Below are 15,107 nucleotides of genomic sequence, written 5' to 3'. Positions count from 1 at the left end.
TAACCTGCCAGGACAAGTGCCAAGTGCTGAGGACAATATAAATTAAATGGATAAGTGGATTTCACTTATAAAATTGGACTTTGAGTCTAATCCAATAGAGGAGATTCTGATGATTCGCAGTTTGTTTGAGGTGAAACCTAAAATGCTGTTAAAGTTTGTCCTTACAAGTCTCAGGAATTACCCTGTTTTACTTACATTTTTGGTTTACTCTGTAAAATTTATAGTGCTCATTGAAATGTTGTGAATACAATATTTGTATATTAATTTGCTTAACATTTAAAAATCTGGTTTTATATTTTTGCTTTATCGTGTTACACCTGCCTTTGTTGCTGTGAGTTGGTTGTGACAACACAATGAACAAAAACCAAACGAGTTAAAACTCCTGAAGGCTGCTTGTTTCGAAACTGGCTGAAATCCAGAGGCTGATTTTCCGTGCCGATTTCCTTGACTAGATAACGCGGATGGAGTACGTGCACACCAAGAGTCTGATCTACAGAGATGTGAAGCCCGAGAACTTCCTCGTCGGGAGGCCCGGAAGCAAGAGGCAGCACACCATCCACATCATCGACTTTGGTCTGGCCAAAGAGTATATAGACCCCGAGACCAAAAAACACATCCCCTACCGGGAGCACAAGAGTCTGACAGGGACAGCGCGCTACATGAGCATCAACACACACCTGGGAAAAGGTAAGCCTCCTTAAATAAACTACAGCTTAATAAAAAAATAAAATATTTAATGTGGTTTGTTTTGTTTTTGTTCTAGAGCAAAGCAGAAGAGATGATTTAGAGGCTCTGGGCCACATGTTTATGTACTTCCTCCGAGGTAGCCTTCCTTGGCAGGGCCTGAAGGTAAAGAATCGTGAAATTTTGCTTAAATTATGCAACCAAAATTGGCATCAGAAGGTCAAATGTTTACAATAAACATCGATTGGAAATCCTGATTTAGTTTGAGTTCTCATCCAGGCACCACTGCTAGTTTTAATTCACAATCAGAACATTTTCTACATTGTACATTTTTCAATTATGTGATGTTTTGTAATTAAAAAAAAAAGAAAATCAAAGTGATATTGAATATTGACTTTTATGTTAATTTTAAAATAGATTGAGGAAAATTCTTTTATCTTTTACTATGTTGTTAAAAGATAGTCTTGAATTAAAAAACAAGAGCAATTTCTACATCGTTATATTTAAATTGCAATGAGGATTTTCTTTAAAACCATATATATATATATATATATATATATATATATATATATATATATATATATATATATATATTGAGAAAAACCTTTCAGATTTTCAGCAATTATTTAGATCCCAATAAATGCAGGTAAATATTTACTCTGTAAAACAGATGAAAAGGTTTGGTTTTTAATTAACAAACGAACTCAAAACTACCTACATATTAAATTTATAAATTCAATATTTCTCTGATTAATTTCCCTTTTTTTCATATGAGCAGAAAATCACTACCTTATTCTTAGTAAATTCCTCGGAGCTCAGATAAAAAGCTGCTGAAACATCACAGGAACAGTTAAAAAAAACAAATACTGATGCTCTCTAAAGATAGACCCAACAATCTCCTCGCTGCAGACTTAAATGATAAAACATTTCCTCTAAATGTTTGAATTGAATATTGTTGGCAGAGCTGGTCTGAACCATTGCAATCTCCACAGGTTGATTCTTTACCCCCCCACAGATTCATGACTCATCTAATTTTTTGTTGCATAATCACACACAAACTTCCCCGCTTGATGTATGCTTTAATCGCTAAAAGAGCCTCAGGCGCCGGGAAGGGCCAGGAACAGAAGCGCCTCAGCAGCAGGTTCTAGCAGGCGGCAGACATGCTTTGCTTTCTGAAGGCATCGGTATCAAAGAATGGCGGAGAAGAAAAGACATGTGAACAGTTGCTGTGTGGGTGGGAGTTCTTGGTGGATGAATGTGAGGGATGTAGTGTGGGGGACGTCGCTTGGCTCAGGCCAGAACAATCCTCTGCTGTTTGAAGATTCAGACGTAATGGAAATGAAGCGACTCGATTCCTGACACTGAGAGTTCCTACAGCTGGGAATGTCTGAGGTTTACAGGGCAGAGCAACGGGAACGATACAGATTTATACTTAAATACATCCTTCCACCAGCTGTCTGCTCATCCATCCATCTATCCATCCATCCATCCGTCCGTCTGTTCATCCATCCTGTGTTTATCCTTACATTTAATATTCCATCCATCCATCTATCCAACCGTTTGTTCGAACATCTGTTTATCCTTACATTTAATTTTCTGCCCGTCCATCCAACCATCAGTCTGCTTTTTCATCCATCCATTCATCCATCCATCCATCCATCCATCCATCCATCCATCCATTCATATGCTTGTCCATCTGTCCGACTGTTTAGCCATCTATCAATCTGCTTGTTCATCACATCCATCCATCCATCCATTCATTCATTCATTCATTCATTCATTCATTCATTCATCCATCCATCCATCCATTCTTCCTTGTGTTTAAACTTCCATTCGTCTATCAGTCTGATAAAGCCTCTGACTATTTATCCCATCCATCCACTCACATGTTGGCTTTATGCTTTATTTGTCCATTTATTCTTTTATTCATCCTTTTTCCATCCATCCTCCTTTGGCTCTTCCTTGCATCCACCTGTTAATCCATCCATCTGTCATAATTCAGCCCATTTTTTTCATCCTCTCCATCCCTTCCTTCTCTTCACAGTTTACAGGTTTTGGATGTTAGAGTTGAATATAAAATGTTCCCTCTAGTATAAAGTATTAAATAATAAATTGAGTGTTGGAGAAGTATTTAATTATAGCTTTGTGTATTTTGAAATCACCACTGCTGGAAGTGGAACTGTTTCAGTGACGTATTAAGAAATCGTTTCTAAATCTAAAGTGCCGTGTCAGATTTATGCATACGAGGCTTAACTGCTATAAATATCGCTGGGAAAACCAGAGGAATTTTCATCAGCCATGAAGCCGAGAGGCCAGGATTAAACAAATTTGATCATCGTATCTGTTTATTTTTAAACCACACAGCTTCTTATGTTTAAGTTTTTATGGTTTAAATAATGAAATTAAAACTTCTCTTCACTCAAGGCTGACACTTTGAAGGAGCGATACCAGAAGATCGGAGACACCAAACGAGCAACCCCGATCGAAGTGCTTTGTGAGAGCTTCCCTGGTCAGTCGCAGCGCCCTGCATCTCACTCACCACTTCCTGTTTTGCTGCGTTCTGATTGGCTGCTGCTTTGTGTTTTGTAACAGAAGAGATGGCCACCTACCTGCGCTACGTGAGGAGGCTGGACTTCTTTGAGAAGCCAGATTATGATTACCTACGGAAGCTCTTTACCGATCTGTTCGACAGGAACGGCTACGTCTTCGACTACGAGTACGACTGGGTCGGCAAATCTCTTGTGAGTGCCTCATCTCCCCGCTTTCTGTCCCTCTGCCATCAGAGCAGAAGAAACAGCCTGGATTTGATTCCTGATGTATGTGTTCTGTTCCCGGCAGCCCACACCGATCGGCCCTATCCCCAGTGACACACCGCTGCCGCCCAGCAGCAGAGACAAAGCACAACAGCAGACCAAAAACCAGGTGAGACCCTCAGCTTCCAGCTCCTCATCCTGCCACCACCTGCTTGAATGGTCCTCATTCCACGCTGGATCACTTCTGTAGTGCGATTAAACAAGCAGCTTCCTGGAGAACAAGGCTGGGTTTGATTTGTTTTCAGAGTTCGTATCAGACAGAAAGAAATAAGATAACTAAATGCTGAAGTGGAAAAAATGTAGATATGCCCAGTCATGAGGGAATGAAAGCATCATTTTTGGCTTCCCATGCGGCGCCTTGCAGAAGTATTTATACCTCCTGAACCTTTCCATGATTTGTCAGGTCACAACCTCAGCGTTATGTGGATAAAACAAATTTACAGATCAAGAAGTTTTTTGTTTCTTTTCATCTTAAATGCAAAATGTTTATATTCTTTCTACAATATTGGTTTAATTATTGATCTGAGGTTATTTTAGCAAAAGACTTATTTTTTAAGTCAATCGATTAACAATCGATTATTAAATTAGTCGATGATTATTTCATTAATCGATTAATCACAATTAACCTTTTTAATTGTTTGAGCCCTAGAATCAGATAATTAGTTCATCTGCAGGACTGTGGAGAACCTGACTGCATGCAGGTGAGCTCATTTAGCCTTTGGATTCGGGTTTCAGGACTTCTCGGCCCTCCAGGCCTGGATGTGACACCCTGGATTAAACCATTCCTTTCGTAACTCCAGCTGCATCTTTAGGGATTATATTCTGCTAGAACGGTGAAGCTTCACCCCAGATTAAAGTCTTTTTCAGCCTCCAAGCTAAAAGGTAAAAAAATTTAATATTTGGCCTTGGCGAATCTCCCAAGATGTTCAAGTCACTTTTTTCATCAGTGGCTTTTTTTTCTTGGCAATTTTTCCATAGAGGCCAAGTTTGTAGAGTCCTGGACAGATTATCGTCTAGCTGAGCTGTGGATCTCTGTAGCTCCTCCAGAGTCACCATGAGCCTGTTGGTTTCTTCTCTTAGTGATTCTCTCTGTCTGGCCTGCCAACTTAGCTAGACAGCCGTACTTACTCTATGGGTGTCCAAACTTTTTGCAATGTGGGCCAATACTCAGTTTGAAAGTGAAATTTAGATTTAGTTTCTTTTTTATTTTTCAAGAATGTTTTCTTTTTATCTGTTCTAATGAAATGAATTAAGTCAGATTTCCATACAAAATGGAGCTGTAGGTTATTGCAGATATGAAACATAAAATCTAGCAACTTTGTCTTTTTTAAAAGAGACACAAAAAACTATGATTCCAATCTGTTTATTCCTAATATGTTTGAATTTTTCCTCTTTATTTAAAGCACCACCAATTGCTTTGTTTAACTCAGTTTACCACCAAAATCGTCATCATTGTCCTAATTATTATTAACCTGAAGTAAAACAAAAAAGTCATGATTAATAAAAGGGTGCTTCCATTTTTAAAAACATAACCACAAAAAGGCCACAAATAGTAGTAAGGGTTAGGGGCCAAAGTCGTCTCTACTTTCTGAGGTGGCTGAGGTCATTAAATATCTCCTGGACTTTGCTCAGGATGTTTTATGACTCTGTGGTTGCCAGTGCCATCCTTTATGCTGGTGGAGGACACCAACAGACTGGACAAACTGATCCGGAAGGCCAGTAATGTTGTTGGAGTGGAGCTGGACTCTCTGACAGTGGTGTCAGAAAGAAGGGTCCTGTCCAAGGTGCACGCCATCTTGGACAGCGAGTCTCATCCACTCCAAGACGTGCTGGCCGGACACAGGAGCACCTTCAGCCAGACACTCATTTTGCCAAATTGCACCACAGAGCGCCACAGAAAGTCATTCCTGCCTGTTAACATCAGGCTTTACAATGTCCAAGTCTGTGCTAATTGATTAAATTTTTTTCTGTGCTCATTTATAGGTTATTTATTGATTAATATAGTGCTTGTTATTTATTTATTTGTTTGTTTGTTTATTTGTTTATATCTAGACATTTTGAACTATTCACTCTGAGGTGTATATATATTTTACAAACTTTGTATTTTTCACCTAAGATGGAGTAGCTTTCAACAAATAAGCAATTTCCCTTTGGGAATCAATAAAGTATATTTAGTTCTATTCTTTATAGCCCACGTAGCGCACTTTGGACACCCCTTCCTTACAGACCAAGCATTGTTTTCTTCACTTCCTTTCTGCTGGTCCATCAGATAAAGTTTGTGGTTGTAATGGAATAAAATGTGGAAAAGTTCAGGTTGTGAATACTTTTTTCAGGCCTCCTTCCTCTCTAAGCAGCAGTCATTATTGCATGCATGAGTTGAAAATGCAAACTGCATTGTTCATACCAGTGATGACTAATAACATGCTTAGTGTGTGACAGTGTTTTTAAGTTAACATGCAATCTGAGCCTCTTATTTTTAATGCGTAGGCGAGGAATCATTTGTGAGATTTATTATATGCAAAACATCCATAAATGATGGCTGATTGTCATAAATAATGGTGCAGATAAGGTTGCTGTGCTTGTTGAGTCATCGTTTACCGCGGCGCTGTTGAGGAGCTCATTTCATTTTATGACTGACTTATTACAGTGGACTCTAGCTTCTCCCTCCCTTTTTTTAATTTTTTTTATTGCAGTTGGTTTATTGTGGTTGGCTTGGAAACAACGTGCCATCTTTTAACGCTGGCAAATTGCCTCCTACTGCACTGTGCACGTTGGCCATGACTCAAGATGTTACGCCTCTGTAGTAAATAGTTCTGATTAAAATTAAAATAAGTTTTCAGCTGGGATGAAATCACCTGAGAATATTGATTGCTGTCTTTTTGTTTTAATGGAAAATCAAGTTTGAGGCTGTTCTTTTTACCTCTGCATGAGTTTATTTGTATGCTTCAAATAAATTTTTGCTTCCCTTTACTCCTCTATTAACATAGTTTGTCTTAACAAGCCTGCTTCTGCTTGGGAAATGTCGTCTTTAATTTTACTTTTCTTTTTTTGTTGTTTTTTTTTTCCCCCATTTACTCCCCTTTCCTCCGTGTTACTCCCCCCACACCTGATCCCTCACATGGCCTCCTCCTCACCTCTGACCCCTCCCTTTATTCTCACCACTTCCTGTCTCAACCCTTTCTGCTTTGTATCAAGTCACCTGAGCCCAAAGGAAGTGAGTCTCAGCCCACCCCCGTGACCAATAAGGAGACTCTGGGGTCGCACCTCACAGCTGAGCGGCTGGGGGGCTCTGTTCAGGTACCGCTGCTGCTGCTCTGATGGCTAATGCATGAAATGCATGTAATTTTGTGACAGACTTTCCCCCCCGCTTCCCACTGAACCCACATCGCCTGCCTGCCTGCCTGTCTGCCTGCCTGCCTGCCGGTAGATGCGCTCTTTGTTGCTTGTGTTTTTCAATCGGACTCTTTGGACATCGCTGTGCTCTGCATGTTGCTGAATCAAAGCTCCCCTGCTTCTAGGCAGCTTGCAGCAAAAAGCCATGCAAATAGGACATCCGGTGATGTCCTAACCTCATGATGTGCAGGGGCATCTCGTTAAACCAGAATGTCACCTGAAGAGTCAGAATTATTGTATTGTCATTGTGGATGAAGAAAGCACTACGAAATTTTAAATATAGCAACTCTCAAAGACAAGTACAACGGTAGAATAAAAATAATAATAAATAAGTATATCTCAATAAATCTAAAAATATATTAGGAACACAGAATAACTGGGATATTAAGGAAAAATAAATAGATAAATGATCAGATTTTTGATGGATTAGCTGTGTCCAGGTTAGCAAAAGCAACAGTTTGTTCTTGACTTTATTGACCTAAAACTAATAAAGTAACTTGTATCAGTAGCAGGAATATATCCTCCCAGAAAATAATCAATTATCGTATCGTTTATTATTTATCGTGATAAGAATTTGGATTTATCTTCACAATAAATTCCACGTAATGATGTTTAGTCTTTCCTTCATTTCACCTTTGAGATCTGGATTTTATTCCCAAAGCAGAAATCTACAACACAAAGAAGACATATGCACAAGTTTAAAACTAGATACAAAACAATATAAAAGCAATGACACTGATTAATAGAATCAGGTTGCATGTTTTTAAGAATCGCTTTAAAAAAACCAAATGAAATAATACACTTTTAGATCAGACTGGAGCAAAAACCTTTCATATTGTTGTTTTCTCCATTATTTTTTCAATGAAAATATCACAAAATTTGAATGTGTGCGCAGTGTAGTGATACAAACACGTCTTTATGTGAATAGTGTCCTAAAGAAGCATATTACAAAAGAAGTCAAGTCAAAGTTTATTTATTTAGCACAGTTAAAACAACCTCAGCTGACCAGAGTGCTTCACAACATCACAGATAAACAATAAAACAGAAAATAAAACAAAATTTAGTGAAAATAATAAGACAATAATCAAATTGGAAGAAAATACCAAAAACTAATATAAATAAAAACCAAAACAATACTGCAGCAATTTTCTTTGCTAAAGAAATTGGGAGAATAGATATGTTTTCAGTCTGGACTTAGGATTGTCATGCAGTCACGTCTTAAAAATGAGGAATAAACAGCTCTTATCACATTTACTGTTATCATAACAGAACCACAAAATGTTACGACAAAACTTTAGGTCCAAAACGCCAACCTCTGTCGACACCTGCTAAAAAGTAATTGTTAGCCATTTGGAGGTGTTGCATTTTAATGGAAAGCTTAGTGGAAGGAAAAAGTGTGGTGGATGACATCACACAAGCAATAGAGATAACGCAGAGGGTCCAGATTCTGTAATTCACTACTAATTACATGTGACCAAAGACAGAGCTATGCATTCAGAAATACTTTGATCCCACAAGAAATATGCATTCATAATTACATGTAAACATATTTTAGTGTTTCTCTTCAAGAGGAATGTACCTGCTGGCGCTAATAAAGTTTAATTACCTTCTCTTAGACGTATTGAGCGTATGTAATGTACAGTAGGGTGGCATTTCTGAATAAAAATATATTATTTAGTTAAAAACAATAACTGTACTCTGCAGTAGTTAAGTTTTTACTGAATTTTCATCAGCTCTCATCAAAATTATTACATACACTGGAATAAATGCACGAAAATGTTAAAACTCTGTGTAATGAGTTTCACTTTTTGAATTCAGTTACTAAGATAAATTTATGATATTCGAATTTATGGAGATGCACCTGATGAAATTAACTTCATCACTAAAAAAGCATCTCAAAACTGAAACTCATTAAGCAGATGATTAATTTCATTTTGTGTAAATTTTTCTTATAAGTGACAAAAAAAGAACAACTGTCTGAAACATTGAAGTACCTTTGCTGTCCAAACATGGACATTAATCCATAATTTACATCCCATTGTGTTTTTCCCAGAAGTCCCAAGTCTCCACTGTTGAAGTGGGACAAATACGCCACCTAGTGTTGCTTAGTAGAGCTGCAGGTTTTATCAGTGTTTGTCTTCACATGCAGAGCCAAACAGGTAGATCTTGTTCTTCCTCTCTTTCATTCCAGCTCCGTTTCTAAAGCAGATCAGGTGACGGCTCTGACACCTGCACCATTCTGATTGGTTTTAAATGAAGCCTTCATTCGTGGAAAGCACTAATCTGTTGAACACAAAGGAAAGAGGAATTAGCTACTTTTTACTGTAGAGTTTCTCTTTGGAGAGGATGAACAGGAAGAATATGAACCAGCTTTCATTTTTAGTTTGTAATGTTGCTTTAGCGCTTCAGTCCAGTTTAGACGGTCCTTATCTGACCGTGTCCATGACTCCAGCTGCCTAATGTGATTTAATGATGATCTTCCAGTCGTCTGTGTTTGAGAAGTCTGATATCAATTTTTATTTTTTTGAAATGCTGCAGGTGATGAGCTCAACGAACGGCGAGTTGAACACGGACGACCCGACGGCCGGACACTCCAACGCTCCCATCACTGCTCCCACTGAGGTTGACGTGGTTGACGAAACCAAGTATGAAAAAAAATAAAATGAAATTATTGCCAATACTTCTGATCCTTTTGCCATTCGATCATAGGTTGCAGCTCTTAGTCAATTGTGTCAAACTCATTTTCTTATTGGGCCAGAAAAAATTGATAAAACCAATTAAACTGTTGAAATATCAATAGACGGCTCCTCCTCCAGGAGTTTGAGTGTTTTAGGATTTTTTTGCACTTAAAATTACAGATTTTTGTGGTGCCAATTTGTTGGAAATTTTTACAATATTTTCGCTAATGTATGATGCTAAATATGACTTTTTATTACTCACTGTATCAATTATAAAATATAACTTGACATCAGAAGACTGAGGCAGCAGTCATGTAAACTCAACATATTTTTTGAGTTTTGTTGATTTTGTGTGAATTTTGCAGATTCGTGAAAAACTGGAAGGACTTATTGATGTAATTTGGAGGTTAGAGGGCCACATATAAAGCTACGGCGGGCCAGATTTGGCCTGTGGGCCTTGAGTTTGACACGTGCTTGAGTTAATCTCTACATTATTTTTGCTTGACACTGGTCTATGTTGTCATAGCAACAGTCTGACAACAACTCCACTAATGTAACAGTATTTGACACCATAAAACATGTAAATATGTCCTTCACAGAGAACAGAACTCTCGGTTCGTTACAGTTTTATGTTTTATTTTGCCATCACTGGTAATTGATCGTCTGAACATCAGCGGTGGTTTATTAGCCATTTTATTTTCCTGCAGCACATCTACTTGTTAAGCTGGTCAAAGTCAAGACATTGTTTTTGAGTTCTTGTTTACATTTAGTATTAAAGCACTTTGTCCCTTTTTCTCTTATACGTCACTTTATGATTTTGCGTGTTATGTTGACAACTTTACAGCTAGAACCACGGTAGTCAATAACTGTGAGCAACTTGTCTGTAGAGAACCCGGTTGCCAACATGTTAGTGTGTTAAAATTTGAACTGGAGATGATCAAATGCAGTCCATACTTGTTTAAAGCTGTGAAATGGTCCGTTAGCTAATACAGGATGCTAACTGCAGAGATCCTGTTTGTCTAAATGTAATTGTTTTCCTGCAGGTGCTGTTGTTTCTTCAAAAGGAGAAAGAGGAAAGCTCTCCAGAGGCACAAGTGAAGGAAGAGGATGGAGGCAACTTGAAACATTGTGGTCACTGTCAAGTTTTAAATGGAAGCAACTACACAAAAAGGCCCCGCCCCCTTCATCCCTGCTCATCCTCCCCTCCCAGCCACCACCATGTACCTACTTCCTTCGCGCTCCCTCTCTCTTTTTCTCTCTCTCTCTCGTTCTCGGCGCTCCCCACAGCTCCCGCCGAGTTGAAGGAATGTCGCAGTCCTACTGACTCCACAAGAGACTTTTGATTCTTTTACAGACTAATTCTAAGCGTACCTGCATTACAACTGGGAGCTCGAGGAGAATCGTATAAAAGCTGTAACAATGAAACTCGAATACAGTGGCGTGAATTTAAAAAAGAAAAAAAAAAGATGCTGTTTGAAGCAGTTGTTGTATTCTAGATTCCATGCAGAACGTTTGGATCAGCTGTCGATCAGGGGAAACTATTCAGGTGGTTCAAGTGAAAGAAATCTGCTCCGTAGGAATTAAACTTTCTTTTTTTTATCCTTTTTTTTTTCGGTGTGTATTTTGGGATCAAGGTGAAAGGTGAACTATGCTGATGTTCAATCTGAGAGACAAAGGAAACATTTCATCTTTAATACTGAGTCTGATTTTATGTACTTTTCTTTTTTTCTTTTGTTGTTTTGTAAGTTAATCCTCAGTTTTCAGACTCAAACCCTGCATTCAGCTCTTCTTTTCATGACGTAGTTTTCTGAAGTTCAGTTCTTTCCTCTCGTCCTTCATCGTGGTCTTTGTAGCACAGTCACTGGCCTCAGGTACTGTGGAAGAAAGAGCGAAAGCAGATACTAAGCTCTCATTTTTATTGCACTTTTGGGAAAGAAAACAATTACAGCGAAAAAACTTTAGGCTTTAAATTAAAAGTCAAGACTGATCTAGGATGATTATCTCTATGCTCATGACTTAGAAAGAAAAAGATGTTTTGATTTCTTGTTTTGTTTGTTTTACATCCAAATAATTTACCAGAAAATTGTAGGTTGTGCCTTTTTTAAGTAAAATGTTTAAAGCTCAAGTGAGTGTCCCACAGTGAAATTTTATCTAATCTGACCCAAATGCTCGGTGGATTAATGTCCGTGCTCGTGTGTTTGGGAGGGAGCACACTGGCGACCGCTAATCCGGAAGTTCTTGTAAGCAAATCTGTGAAATGAATGAAACTGGTGCATCCCTGCAGGCCGCTTCAGAGGTTTACGACGGCAGAACAGCCAAACATGGCCGATGTTGTGAAATTTCATCTGGATAAGTGTGAAAGAGACAAGAAGCTCGGTGAGGTTTGTTAAAAGTCTCAGAATCCCGTTTCTGATCAAACGGATCAGTAAAACTCATGTTGTGGTTTCATGTACCTCATGTCACGTCTTCTTGTTTTCCACCAACATGTCTGACAAACTTTGAATCCCGTCACCTCCAGCGCATAGCCAGCTTTTGTTTGTCGTAAGAAGCATTTGAGTTAAGATTTTTGTTTTCATGTGTAAATTTTAATGAAAAAGGAAACATCTGAGCCCGTTTATGTTTGAGACCATGGACTGATTACTAGTTATGCACCAATCATTGATTTCTGCTGTTCTGTGAGGTCTGACCTGCCAATTTCAACTTTGACTGCTTCCTATGTTGCTTTTTCTTTCTCCTGAGGATTACTGAATTTAATAGAAAATTAAATATTTACAAGGTTCTTTCTGTTATATGCATCAAAGCATACATTTCTAACCATAATTTGATATGTATTTATTAGGGATTCAACTCAGAAAAAGGTTACATACTGTCGGTGGTAATAGATTGATAATGCATCATTCGAAACAATTCAGATTTTTTTCAGCATTTGAACTGATCAAGAGAAAATTGTCCAATTCCTAACCGATAGTTTGCACTACACCAGAAATTCACATGATGCATAAATGTCCCAAATTATAAAAATAAAATGGTACATAATAGTCAGAACCAAATTTTTGCCCCAAACATTTATTTTCTGTTCTAATAATCAGTCCGATTTACTTATTTTTTTCCCTATTATCCGTCCGTAATTACCCTTCCAGAACACGTTGACCAGTAGGTTATAGCATATAAACTCATTTTAAAAACCAACTAAACTGAACTTTGAGAACAGTTTCATACCTGCATGATTCACAAAAACCGTTTTGATCAAGATTATTTCAAACCTTGTCTGGTTTTCACACAATGTTGGCACCTTTTTTTTTAATTTTTTTTTTTTTATTAATTTTACGTTCACATATGAATCCAGCTGATTTTTTAGAGAGCAGATCATTTGTTCCTCTAAGCAGGTTTTAGAGGATTGATGAACAGAAGTGAGAAAGCAGCTGTGTAACCCCACAAAGTTCTTGGATGCCTATCATAGCCATGACTTAATTTAGACTTGCAGTATAAGGAAACTGCAGAGTTGTTCGTTTGCTGCTGTATATTAACCCAAGCGCATATCCAAATGTTCAGTTTATGGCAAGCCATTAGGGCCAAATGTTTTTTAGACATGTCTAATTAAGAAATTATGTTAAAATCACCTTGTGTTGATGAAAATTTTTCCAGATTTTATGCCTATAAGTGGGTTTTCAAGGCCACCTGAGCAGCAGAAAGAAAGGGGAAAACCTTTACCCAGTCATTCTTAAACAAGCCTTTAATATTTAAAAGCTGGACCTCCACCCACCGCCACTCAGGGGCCGTTCAAAACGCATTTTTGGTGGGGATCTGGTGACTACCCAACGTGATTTTATGCAATTTGTTTGGGAAACGGGTTGAAAAAAGAAAAACCATCACAGATTTTTGTCGCTAATGGCTTGCCATATAGGATTACTCTACACCGTTACATGTGGACCCGTTAACAGCAGGGAGCACTTGTTGGCTCATCAAAGTATTCCACTGAAAACTAGATTGGTTCTTGTGACCAGTAGGGAGCTCCAGCTTGTTATAATCCTCTGCGTTTATTATGTGATTTCTAATTGGGGGAGAAAGTTTCTGGAGATGCTCAGACCAGTGTTGAACTGTGCTTCTGCTCTACGTCTCTTGGTGTAACTATTTGCAACATGTATTTGTAAATATGACAACGACAGATCTCTAATTGTGAATAAAGGAAGTTTTATCACAGGAGTCAGTCATGGAGCAGTTTTTTCCTTGCTGGTTGCTCTTCAGTCTGCAGATCTACGTCGTCTACATCTACGCCACCTGGCTGATCGGTCGTCTCATCTGGCAAGTAGCAGATGAAAGTCGAGGTACTGTTAAAGCTGCAATATGTAACCTTTATAAAATATATTTTTGCATGTTTGAAGCTGCCACCATATTGTGACAGTTAAAGATAAAATGTAAAAAAAAAGCTCTTCTGCTTTCTCAACCAATCAGAGAGAGAAGGAGGGACTTAGCGCTGTCGTGAATCCTAGGCTAGCTAGCCTAGCCTAGCCACTGATGACGATAGATAAAAGATTTTTCTGTAATATTAGGTTGTTTCTCCGCCATTAGCACATTTAGCTATGAGTACATGAGGTTGATTGACAGCACTAAGACCCTCCTCCTGGCTCTGATTGGTTGTTTTTGGTCTGGAGCGGTGTATTTCTTCAGACGGCAATAATTTCTCAGGGAGGAGATGGAGGAGATAAATCATCCCACAAATTATCGGTCTCATAACTTACTGTCATGACATGGTGACAGTTATGTAAAAAATAAAAGTTCTTATATAAAAGTAATACTGCAGCTTTAAGTACCTCCTACTCTTTCTGACGCCTTCAGCACATCATCACAACAACATTCCTTTATCAAGCATTCAACATTTTTACCAGCATCTCCCTGAGAAGTAGCTTATGAGCTCAGAAGACTCAATTCCACCAGGTATTTGTTAATTGCTGCTGCTGCTAGTCGACAGGAGTTATGGAAAGCGCAGCTTGGAGACTGCAGCTTTGGAAGGAGCTTTGTTGAAAAGGTAGTACTCGGTTATATAGAACGTGATACAAGATGCAACAGATTTGGATGTTAACAGGTTTATTTGAAGACAGTGGCTGACACAGACAGATGACCAACCCTCTGGTTGTAGATCTCTTTGAATTGGGGGCCCTAGATGAGTGGTTTGCCCAGGACACCAAACAGGCTAGGACCGCAGTAACTGCATTTAAAAGAAGTCATTTGTTGAAATCCTGGATTGCCTATTTAATTGTTTTTACAGAGGAAATGTCAAGATGAGGTTTGTAAACTTGGTGGAAGACAGGCTGAGACGCAGAGACTGACAGCAGCTCAATGTTAGCTGTAGCGATGAGAAAAATGTTGGTAACGGTGAGGATGATCAAAAAGAAACAGGGGGAAAATAACAGTGAAACACAATGTAAATTTCTATCGCTGTTTCTTGACATGTAAAATGTCTGTGTTGCAGATAGTACATCGTTTACGGCCATACCACCCTGAACTCGTCTGATGTTGGAAGCTAAGCCGGGTTGGGCCT

The 15,107-nt window shown here is 38.5% G+C and overlaps 1 protein-coding gene across 13 annotated transcripts in view; it reads left to right on the top strand.

Annotated features, from left to right (window-relative positions):
- csnk1g2b (casein kinase 1, gamma 2b) overlaps window positions 1-13,771 on the top strand; it is a 43,955-nt gene extending 30,184 nt beyond the window's left edge. For 8 of the 13 annotated variants that reach the window (XM_044130538.1, XM_044130539.1, XM_044130541.1 and 5 more), the window contains exons 5-12: window positions 453-687; window positions 764-849; window positions 3,109-3,193; window positions 3,277-3,425; window positions 3,523-3,606; window positions 6,693-6,794; window positions 9,429-9,535; window positions 10,612-13,771. In XM_044130538.1, the coding sequence (XP_043986473.1) occupies window positions 453-687; window positions 764-849; window positions 3,109-3,193; window positions 3,277-3,425; window positions 3,523-3,606; window positions 6,693-6,794; window positions 9,429-9,535; window positions 10,612-10,666 (903 nt within the window). In that variant the 3' untranslated portion in view covers window positions 10,667-13,771. The remainder of the gene's footprint in view (window positions 1-452; window positions 688-763; window positions 850-3,108; window positions 3,194-3,276; window positions 3,426-3,522; window positions 3,607-6,692; window positions 6,795-9,428; window positions 9,536-10,611) is intronic. The other 5 variants (XM_044130547.1, XM_044130548.1, XM_044130549.1 and 2 more) reach the window with 3 other exon arrangements.
- The last annotated feature ends 1,336 nt before the right edge of the window (window positions 13,772-15,107 follow it).

The sequence above is a fragment of the Gambusia affinis genome, linkage group LG10 (assembly GCF_019740435.1).
Source record: "Gambusia affinis linkage group LG10, SWU_Gaff_1.0, whole genome shotgun sequence".
NCBI lineage: Eukaryota > Metazoa > Chordata > Actinopteri > Cyprinodontiformes > Poeciliidae > Gambusia > Gambusia affinis.
Note: the sequence above shows the minus strand (reverse complement) of the source record. Positions and strands in the feature narration are given on the sequence as shown.